This window comes from Vombatus ursinus, unplaced genomic scaffold (genome assembly GCF_900497805.2).
Source record: "Vombatus ursinus unplaced genomic scaffold, bare-nosed wombat genome assembly UNPS02014768.1, whole genome shotgun sequence".
Taxonomy (NCBI): domain Eukaryota; kingdom Metazoa; phylum Chordata; class Mammalia; order Diprotodontia; family Vombatidae; genus Vombatus; species Vombatus ursinus.
Genome location: NW_020954546.1, coordinates 27753175 through 27764977, shown reverse-complemented (window position 1 = coordinate 27764977; position 11803 = coordinate 27753175). Strand labels below are relative to the sequence as shown.

The window sequence follows — 11803 nt, the reverse complement described above, 5'->3', positions numbered from 1 at the left end:
CAGACACATAACACTCACTAGCTGTGTGACCCTGGGCAAGTCACTTAACCCCAATTGCCTGACCAAAAAAAAAAAAAAACAAAAACATAAACAAACACAAGAGTCCAGAGAAACTTGGAAAAGAGGCTATATGACCATATAGGGCTAACATTCTAGTAGGAAAAGAAAGAGGTGTCTGTTTCGGAACCTTTCTGCATTGGAAGGTTATTGAGGGAATTAAATACAGAAAAACTCTGAGGTATTGGGTGCCAATTGGTTGTGCACTTGAATGGTAAGCTAAGGGAGCGCAGGAGGCAGGCAGGAGGGTAGAAAGGGCTCGGTTTGGCTATTTTTCACAATTGGGGTGAGAGTGGGCTCTTCTCTGAAGTGCAGTTAAAGAGGGTTCACACACATGCACACACACACACTCACATATACACACATTCACACATGTACACACTCACACACTCTCACACTCACAAGTACACACACACACAGAGACACATACACATACTCACACAATTACACATACTAACACACTCTCGTGCACACACACTCGTAAGTGTACTCACACACTCTCAGTCATACACACACTCACACTCACTCTCACACACAATTACACACACTAACACGCTCTCCAACACACACACACACACACACACACACAGAGCTCTGGGCCCTCCTCTGAGGTCTTCCAGCTTCCGTCTGGTAAGTTAAGGGGAGGGGGGGGGGGGGAGGAATCCTGTCCTGGGTGGAAGGTTCTTCCAGAAGGCGTCACCGCGGCCTCCTCCTCACACAAGCCTGTCGCTTAGCTTTGACCCTTCAGTTTAGCCTGCTCCCCTTCCCCATTCGCGGGATTTCCTTCTCCTCCCTCCCGTACCCCCGGTTCTGCGCTGGGAGGAACCAACACCCCGCCTTTTCCTCCACTTTCCCGCCTCCTCAACGGTCTGCCCCGCGCGCATGCGCAGAGCCCGAGCACCGCCCCCCACCCCCACCCCGGGGGGGGTGGATCACGAGGAGCCTCGTTCTCGGCTCGCCCCTCCCCGCCCCCATCCCGGGCGTGTCCCCGCAGAGGTCAGCTGGGCTGGCTGGTTGGCTCCCCAACCGACTGAGGCTGCGGCTCTTGGGCGCCAGCTGCTGGCATGGGCGCCGCGACCCCCGGCGGCTCTCTCCTGCTGCTGTGCCTGGGGTGGGGCTGCTTGGCCCAGGACTTCGTCTTCAACCCCGACTCGGGCTTCAGCTCCTACGAAGTGGTCATCCCTAGGCAGCTGGTGCCCCGCGGGGGCGGCCCCGAGGTGGCCGGCCGAGTGTCCTACGTCCTGCGCATCGAGGGCAAGAAGATCATCATCCACCTGCGGCCCAAGAAGCTCCTGCTGTCTCGACACCTCCAGGTTTTCACCTTCACGGAAGACGGCACCCTAGTGCGGGACCAGCCTTACATCCCGACGAACTGCAACTTCAGGGGGTCCGTGGAGGGCTCCCCCAGGTCGGAAGCGACGCTGAGTACGTGCTTCGGGGGCCTTCGAGGGATGCTGAGGATTGAGGACAGCAGCTACCAGATCGAGCCCATTCAGCCTTCCTACAACTTTGAGCACGTTGTCTATCACTTGAAGGACGATGGCACTCTCAACTTGACCTGTGGCTTAACTGATAAAGAAATAGACAGGCAGCTGAGCAGGCTACAGAACCTGCCTGCCCCCAGAACTGATTCTTGGAGGAAGTCCTACCTTCACCAAAAGTATGTGGAGCTGATGAGCGTAGTTGATAACACACGGTTCGTCTTTTTCAAGAACAATTTAACAAAAGTCATCAGTGAAATTATTGTCATAACAGGTATCATGGACTCATACTTTCAGCCTTTGAATGTCAGAATACACTTAAAAGTCATTGAGGTCTGGACAGATAAGAGCAAATTACCTATTGAGGATAATGACTTACGGTCAATTCTTAACTTGTTCATCAATTACAGAAGAAATAATGGCTACACAAAAATGAAAATAGATATAACACACTTATATGTGCATAGAACAGCTGCTGATGTGCTTGGATGGGGCTATACTGCAGCTGCCTGTAATAGGGATTTTTCAGTATCAGCAAGCCTTATGCAAAATACAAATGTGCTTACTTCTTCTGGATGGTCTACTCATGAATTGGGCCATGTTGTTGGTATGGGCCATGATTCACGAACCTGTTTTTGTCAAGGTAGAACACTGTGTATCATGGACGCTGGTGGAAGGTATGGTTTCAGTAATTGCAGTTTTGTAGAGTATTTTCGCTTTTCGACTAGGGAAGGTGTGTGTCTAGATAATGTTCCAGGACTTCCATATACAGTGAAGCAATGTGGAAACAAAGTAGTAGAGACAGGAGAGGAGTGTGACTGTGGTACAGCAGAGCAATGTGAAACGGATAAGTGTTGTCAACCTGATTGTAAATTGAAACCTGGTGCACAGTGTAATACTGGTTTGTGCTGTACCGACTGTCATTTCAGTCCATCTGGACATGTATGTAGAGGCACAGAAAATGAATGTGACCTTGCGGAATTCTGCAATGGAACTTCAAATCTATGCCCAAATGATTTTTATAAGCAAGATGGAACCCCATGCCGTAACACATCCCGCTGTTACCAGAAGAGATGTCCTGATCGCTTTTTGCAGTGCAAAGAAATTTTTGGATTTGGCGCCAAAGATGCCCCCGGTGTATGCTATGAAGAAGTACATAGAACAGCCGATCGATTTGGTAACTGTGGCTTGTTAGGCCGAGACTATAAAAGATGTTCAGTGAGTAATATATTGTGTGGAAGACTGCAGTGTGTCAATGTGAAGAATGTCCCTCAAATGCCTGATCATACAGCAGTCATTTTTAGTTATGTGAAGAAGTATAATATTCGGTGCTGGGGGTTAGACTTTCATTCCTCAATGATAGCAATGGGGTTACCTGATGAAGGAGTCATAAGAGATGGCACTCCCTGTGGGAGGGACTTGATATGTATTAACCATACGTGTCGCAGTATTTCATTCCTCCGGTATGACTGTAAACCAGAGAAGTGCAACCAACGAGGTGTTTGCAACAATTTGAAAAATTGCCACTGTAACTATGGATGGGCCCCTCCCTTCTGTGAGAGTCCTGGTTTTGGAGGAAGCATTGACAGCGGACCTGCAGGAAAAGTGGAAAAAGTGTCCAAGCCAGTCAAAGTTGTGCCTGCTATGTCTATTCGACTTGGTTTATTAGTTATTTTATTGGTTCTGGTAATCTTGAAACAAGTGATAGGAAGATTCTTCAAACAAAAGGGGAAAGTGATAGCTGATTTAGCAAAAAAACCTCTGCCGAAGAACCAAAGGAAGAAAAGGGAGAAGTTCCCAGAGGAGCAACCCCAATCTCTCAAATGAGATTATTCTTAAATTAGCTTTTATAAAAAAAACAAAAAAACCCACTTCATTTGATTATCTTCCGTGGAGGCAAGAATGGCTCATAACTATTAATTTCATGGCTTGTCATTAAAATTCTCTTTGCCATCTTGGGTTTTTCCTCAGGTTCTGGTTATCAAATAAAAACTGACTTGATATTTGAACCAACCAAAGTTATTAATTATATTTTTGGAGCATTCAGTTGGCCCTAGAATTTATGTGGAAGATTTGGGGATTGAATTGGTTCTTGGGATGCTTACCTGACCCTCTAAAACTGCTAGGTGAAAAGCTCCTGGGCTTCAGCTTTAGGTGTTACTTTTCCAACCTGGCTCACATCACATCCCTCAAACCTGGCAGTTATGTTTGATTTTGTGAGAATCCTTTCTGTGACTACTCTCAGAATCCTAACATGTAGGGAAAATACCAGAATATCCACATCAATTCATATAAGATGTTTTCATCTGTTTTATTTTTCATTTTGAAGTATTTTTGAGACCTCCACGCCACTTCCCCCAACCCCCTGAGAATGACTGGTATGTGCCCAACTTTTGGCAGCTGGAAAAGATATAAAATGCAAAGTGAACCCTGTATGTAGGCATTTGGCTGTGATATCAGAGCAACACTTGCTGTTGCTGCAGACCTCCAAACTGTGCCCAATTTTCAGCTAAGCATAGAAAGATGACCTTGTATAATAAAAGAATCCTGTCATGTTCTTATGTTAGGAGGATGTTGTCACTTGACAACAGCAACAATTTTTATAGCATTGTAAGGTTTGCAAAGCCTTTTATGTGTATTATCTCATTTTAGCCTTTCAGTAGCCCTGCAAGGAGGTGCTCAAGAGGGCCCCTCATAATCAGGAGGTCCTGGGTCAGGTCCTATTTATCAGATATCCTAGCATGTGCAAGTCACTTAACTTTGACAGTGCCCCAGGCAATGCTCTAAGACCCTATGTTATAGACATGTTGCTAGTCTGCATTAGTGGAGAGTTTCCATGTTGAGACTTCCCTATCCAGAGGAAATCACAGGTTTAGACCAAAAAGAAAAGATGAGGAAACCCTGCATTTAGATAATGGTATAGGCAAGGGTGGGTGAGTTGTTGGGTACAGAATTCTGTTTTATTTTATTTTTGTGAGGCAATTGGGATTAAATGACTTGCCTAGAGTCACACAGCTAGTGAGTGTTATGTGTCTGAGACTGGATTTGAACTCAGGTCCTCCTGACTTCAGGGCCAGTGCTCTATCCCCTGTGCCACCTAGCTGCCCCTGGGTTCAGAATTTTAAAAAAGGTGTTTCTGAAGGGGGGTTTTGGGGTGCTCCTAGCTGCACAGAGGTACCCCAAGATCACGGGAAGTTTTGGGGTGCCAGGAAAAAGCCCAGATCATGGGGTGGAATCTGCCTGAATGAATTTGTGTAGGGTACAGAGACCGTTATCAATGAATCAGACTCAAGAGATATTAACAAAAAGAAAAATTCATTTATTAGCTTTCTCAAGAAAGGGCTCCCCCAGAACACCAGAAAATTGGCGCTGACTGAAGAGAGCAGAGCTGTGTTCAGATCAACAGGTTATATAGGTCTTAGCACAATCCCCCCCTCCCCCTTCCTCAGGGCTCATTAATGCAAGCTCAGAGGGTACAACCTATTCGCAGCAATCTACCCCAGCAACAAAGAACAAGGACACTTTTTACAATCTGCCTGGAGACAGGAAGTTTTCCTTTTCTTTTTAGAGTAAATAGTTTTAGAGAGGGAGGAGGAGGTCTGATAAAGTTGAAAAGCATGTTTCTTTACAAGATCAAACAGCTGCAAGTGCTTCAACAGAACAAGAAGCAACTAACTCCCTGAGGAGGCTTCACCCTATGTTATGCCATTCACTCCCTTATCTTGTTTACATATTTGTGTAAACCAATAAACCAAGAAATCAATTCATCAATAATCTAATCTCCCCCTGTCCTCATCAATTCTGTGGGGACCAAACTGTTAGCAATCCTCACAATTCCCCCATTTTTTCTTTAATAAGGATTTGGTTCCCACACCTTCCCAATTTCCTTATCCTCTAATTTCCTTAACATGATTTTGAATTCCCCATCACTGTGGAAAGTCTCATTGGTACTTTCAATCATCATCTTTATATTGCCAGAGCCTGCCCTCTGAACTCCCACTATGGGTCCTGCTGGAATAATCTTTAGTGAGATTATCAATCGTTGTACTAGTGCCTTATTGCATGGAACTATACAACATCCTACAGCAGTTAATATTCTAACCATCCCTTTAATTAATTATCTATCTCAGAGTTCTCTGCCAACTCCTCAGCTAAAGTGGTTAAACCTTGCAATGCCTTAGTGATGGTTCTATCTGGGGCTGTGCTATTGGGCAACATTTCATCAGGGGATTTTAGGGACTTAAAATAATATGGGAGAAAGTGAACAACGCATTGACAGATTAAAAAGGGGTCAGTCTCCTTATTCAGTACAGATACAGAGACCCAAAAGTAACGATAAATTGTCCATTTAAAGCTTCAGAAGTCTCTTCTCACACAGCTGTCTGACATTCTGGACATCATCTGGTGAAGTCCTCTAATCCAAGTGCCATTCAGACAGTGTCCAGCAGATTCTCCTCCTGCAGAGATCCTCCTTCTTGTGTCATCTCTCTCCTACAAGATTGATCTTAACAATTTTAAATTATCTTGCCAATAACCAGGGCAAATAATGAAAGTTAACTCAACCCCCATGTCTCCACTATTACAAGGTCAAAATTGGAACTTTGGTTAATCGTCGTGTTTTAAGAAACTCAGTTTAGAAAAGTTAAAACCTAGCCTTACACTCTGAATTACTTCTAGTTTGATACCTTGTATTAGTTCATTATTCATTCCTATTCATATCCCCCATCAGGATGAGATTCCACTAAGAAATTACTAACACACTTCAATATATAGTAGTTAATTTAAAACCATTACATATCAGATACTAAAACAGTCTCAACTTCTGGTCATGTACAAATAAATAATCCTTAATTAAAATGGATGCTTCTTTCACAAGCTATTCCCCTTTTAACATTAGTTTGTAACAAACTGAGACAACTTTAACATTAACTAAGTATTAACTAAGTAACAGAATAATATCCTACTTCCACTCAAAGTTACTTTAGTGTATGTAAGATCACCCTGGCCCCCATTTAAACAGCGAGACTTTCTTCTGCCTACTTGTCCTTATCGGTGTCACCTGGCCTATATGGTTTATCTCCAACAAACTTCCAACAAAAGACCTGGGCTGACCGTCTTCTGGAGGAACCCTTGTGCTGTGACCCTGGAGTCCCAGCACCTCCAAACCTCCAGACCTCATCATAACCATTATGAGAAATTAAAGGAACCTGACTTATACAGGAATATACTAGTAACAGATGTCAAGACTGAATACTTAATTCTGAAATTCTAGGCCAAATAACTCAGTCTTACACTTATATCTTCCTATAGCCTCAGATGTTTCTGCATCAATCTATTGTTTAATAGATTTGATATTTATGCTTACTAACTTATGATTGTCGGAATTTGCAATGAAAGAACATAACTAAAGGAAGGGAACAATGCTTCCCTAGAGTCGTGTCAACTCCAGGCAGAAGTTACATATATATGACTAACTGCATTGAGCCAGGCTTAAAGTCTGCCAGGTGTCATAGTAGGGAAATTGAGTGGGGAGAATTTTACCTCAGCCATACAGAAAAGTCGCTCTCCCGACTTTCCGGTGAGAACACCCTCTTGCAGCTCATAGACGCAGCTCACAAACCTCTTTGCAGGTTGCTGACATCATGGGTCAATAGCTCAATCAGTTCCTTGTTAGCCATACCTGGAGGTAAGACTCAAAATAATAGTTCATTAACAGTCCCCAAGGTCTTAGATAGCAAATTCCCCTTATCAGTGATTCAGGTGGGAATATAGTTTAATTGGGGAACATCTCCAAAGTGAGCTCTAAGTAGTTTGCATAACTTCCTACACATGTTCTGATTCCTAATAACGTCCTGAGTAAAACAAAGTTTCCATTAAGATCATAAGTTGCTATTCTAAATAAATTTGCCTGTTTCTCAAGCTTATTTATTCCTTTCTAACCATTCTTAATCTGAAAGAATGAGACACTTTTAGGACTTGAATCCTATACTTATGATAAGTTCAAACAGTGATTTTAACTCTTGCTAGGCCATGGAATGAATTCAGATCAAAACAAATAGTAAGATCTTTGCTACTTACAGCTTATATGCTTTAGTATTAATCACTAGCCTTAGATCTCTGATGCTGCTTCCATTGAGACTATTTCTCTAAAAGCACCCAATTAAGTCCAGTCCAAGGGCACAACAAACCCAGGAATGAAACTCTAAGTTCATAGTAGGTTTGGACATAATTTTCTTACAAATAGAAATTTAGTAGGCCCTCTAAAAGAATATCAAAGATTTTATCAAAACTTTTTTTTAATGAAAGTATCTCCCTTTCTCAAAAACAGCTTACAATTTCCTAATTACCCTAAAATTTCTAATTACCTAAATTCTCTAGTCAAAAGGTGCCTATAAGAATTATGAGATTTTACAAAATCTTTTTTTTTTTGCATAATTACCAGGTTTCTTTTCACACGCACACACAAAATATTTTTACCAGTGCTTGACTTAACAATAAGTCCACATAGCTTACTTAACAATTTTAAACTTCATAAGGGAAAGTCAGATAATCCCAGCTAAAACTTCTCTTTAAACATAGACAAAATTTGGAAGTTCTCACTTCTTAAATTACAATATTTAGAAGGAAATATTACAAAACAAGACCATATAGAATGCCCAACAGCCTCGATTCATTCCTTTTTCTCTTTTCTCTGAAGGCACAATTAATTTACCAACATTCTAGATTATAAAAGAAATTGCCCTTCCAGCAACATAACTAATACAATTGCTTACCAGATTACATCATGTAAGAAAATTCAGAAGCAAGTAAGCAGTATATTAAAACTTGAAACAGACCCAATAAAAATCTTTCTTTCTGAACCCTTTCACCTGGTCCAACAGCCTCCAGGGACCATTCCCACCCTTATAGACTGGCTTTTTTCCTATTATGTATGCTAGCCCATCATTGTCTTTTTACTGGTAGCCACAAGGAAAGACCAGTTGATGGGGTTATAACCTCAGGGGAACGCCAGAGATTTGGCCACCTGGGAAAGTCCAGGATTTTTCCTTTCCGGGGCCCAGATTCCAACTCCATCATTACCACAGGGCATACATTATAAAATTATTTCCACAATTGCAATAAACTTTGAAATGACTCATTATAAAAGCTGATACAAAAGTTTACCAAATTGCAGTAATACTAGGTGTTTAAAACTTGAAACAAATGCATTACCAATCATACCAAGCATACTCCAATTATGTTGAATGTGTTTCCAAATTTCCTTACATAAAAAAATCGGGCATCTCTTCACCATTAGGCATCGTATACTGGTCAGATCTAATTAAGGAACTAATAATAATAGTTGTTAACATTTTTAGTATCTGCCCTCTGCCAGGCATTGTGTTAGGTACCTTCCAATCATGTGAGATAAACTGAAATGGTGCCACTTCTAACATATGCCGTAAGCATTCTGCAGTCATCATTCTTCCTTTTTTCCCCCCATAATAACCAAACACATGCACCACTCCCCACGTATATTTAGAGTCTGTATATATATTCCCTTCCTGACCTTTCAACAATTTTAGAGCTTGGTTTAAAGTGTAAAGTTTTTATCCCCATCTATAAACAGATTTACTCCTCCAGGAATCAGAGACTCCTGAAGGTCTTCCCTTACTTTCAGTATTACTGGATTGCCCTGGGCTGGCACTCAAAAAGGTGGCAGGGTTAACATTATGATCCTGTGCCAAAACCAAATCGTCCTTTTTCCAATAAAATTGCTTCATATTTCAATATTCTTGCCTCTGGCTACTGAATGCAGAAGCTTAAATAAAAAAAAAAACTACTGGGCACCTCTGCCCTCCTCTTATTTGTGCCAAAACTCCAAGGGCTACTCCCTTATCTACATTTACAAACAAATGAAGTGGTTTCTCCAAGGATGTTAAACTAACACAGGGGGAGAGACTAGAATTCTTTTATTCTTTCAAAGCTTGAATTACTTTCCTTGTCCCAATCTATGGGATCTGGTCCCTCACTCAATAAATGTTTATATAGTTGCATAAGAATCAATCCAATTTCGACAATATCCTACCAATCCAAGAAAGTTATGGACTTCCCTCTTAGTCCTAGGTCTGGGTGTATGAATAATCCCTTCTACCCTAGCCAGATCTAATTTCTTACTTTCTTCACTAATTAAATGTCCCAAATACTTAACTTCCTTTTTCACAAATTATAATAAACTTTGAAATGATTGATTATCAACTTAGATGGATGTACTTGTAAGTCACTTTGTACAGAAAATCATTCATCTCATCATTAATATGTTGAGACTATAACTTTAAACCACCGTATTTTTATAATAGTCAAGATTTTAAATAAAAATCTGTTATCATAGTCTTATAAACAAATACACCTCACTAGGTATTTAACAGTTTTCAAATTATCTCATCTTTATCTCTAAAAAGACCCATTGCTGGTCAAGAGTTACCTTAACACCATTTCTTCCTCATAATGGTCCCTCAAATTTTACAATCTAAGAGTTTTAGAAATACAATACAGTAATAACTTAATAAATTTCAGATAACATCAATTGCATTTCCATATTATCACATATAGAAATGATCGCCCTTATTACTCTTATTACACTTTTAACTTTTAACATTAACTAATGATGCCACATCTCATAACAACTATTGTTTTTTTTTATACAACAGTAAACTTAAATCCAATCAGTCTGAATTTATAATCACTATTGATAAACATTTAAAAACATTTTTGTTTTAAATCCAATACGCTTGGCCCTTTAAAAGGAAATATTTTCCACAAATTTATATATCCCCTTAAAAAGATACATGTAAATAATTCCTGCTCTAAACAGTTATCTCCTTTTTTTTTTCTTCTTTCTTGTCTTTTCCTTCACATTCAAAACTTGGCCAGAGTTAGAATGTAAAGACAGAGAGAGAGAAAGAAATTTTTTTTTCTCCAACATTTTCCAAAAGCTTTCAAACCTCTTTCAAACCCTCTGTTCACACTGTTCCTGCAAATAGCTTATACTTTTCTTTCTACCCAGACTCCTTTCATTTCTACATGCTTAAACTTTCTTGCTTTTCCTTCTGATGGACTTTGATTAAAGTCCCTTTAAAACTGCACATATCTTATTTCTTTCTAATTCTGACCTGACACTTCAAAGATCCTTCTCGACTTGCCTTTTACCAATCATATAACCTAAATAACAAAGCATTGGTCTCTCTTTCTCTCTCCCACGCACCCGCTCCTCTGAGGCTGCTGTGATTAGGGAGGGAGAGGGGGAGAGAAAAAAAAAAAACACTTTTCCAAGCAATAAATCCACCTGCAGCTCTTAGAAGCTAACCTTGCCGGCTAGGGTTTTTACAACTTATAGGGTTGATTACACAGACACTCACTCATACAGACAGAAACAAAGTCACAAAACAAATCCTGTTTATATTTTCTTGACCTCACATTGTAATAGTGCACTCAATGACTCAATCTGTTCCCCATATTTTAGAAGTTCATCCCAATGAAGTACAATTAATCCCAATTAAGTACAGAAAAATCATGGGAGGGATCTTAGGAGTGGCCAAGTAGTTTGGGGTGATGGGAGGAGGGGTCTAAGGAGATCTAGATGGGGGTGGTTAGTAAGCTGGGGTGAACAGAACTCCTGGGTCCTGGACCTCGTGGTGCCTAGTTAGGATTAAGGATGAGAAAATGGACAAAGGCCACAGGAAGGTGAAACAATGGGAGAGGCCAGTTGATGGGGAAGGTGGTTGAGAAAAAGGCCCAGGTGGGAGTTCCTTTTGGGAAGTCTGAGAGATTTGAAAAGACAACAAGAATAGATAATGAAGGGAGCTGGAAAGGGGGGGGGGGGAGTTTACTTTCAGATGGAGATAAAGAGAGACAAACAGAAGCCAGGTTCTTTTCAGGGCCAGGAAGGAAAGCACATTTGAATAAAATTCTAAGGCTTTCAAAGAGAGATCTCAAAGAGGCAGAGGTAAACCTCTTCATTTCCAATATTGTCCTATATCACACAGGTTCCTAACTGATCAAGGACACATCATATTTTAAAAATAAAACTCATTCACATTGTGCTTTATAGTTAAACCTCTAAGAAAGACTTACTCTGCTGCCACATTATAGCATAGAGGAGAATCCCAGTTTCTTGAAGGCTATCTCATACAAGTTCTGCCATGTTCTACTCCCAACTAGAAAGTCTTTGTGGATAGTCACAAAACAGACTGTCTGCCATCCAAGGAACAGGCTGACTCAGGACA

The 11803-nt window shown here is 40.9% G+C and overlaps 1 protein-coding gene across 1 annotated transcript; it reads left to right on the top strand.

Moving 5' to 3' along the window:
* The first annotated feature begins 939 nt into the window (after positions 1 to 939).
* Positions 940 to 3464, top strand: LOC114042932 (disintegrin and metalloproteinase domain-containing protein 30-like). Its single transcript, XM_027861713.1, has 2 exons — positions 940 to 1066; positions 1114 to 3464. The coding sequence occupies exons 1-2, from the start codon at positions 940 to 942 to the stop codon at positions 3363 to 3365; spliced, it is 2379 nt and encodes a 792-aa protein (XP_027717514.1). The 3' UTR covers positions 3366 to 3464.
* Positions 3465 to 11803: the final 8339 nt, after the last annotated feature.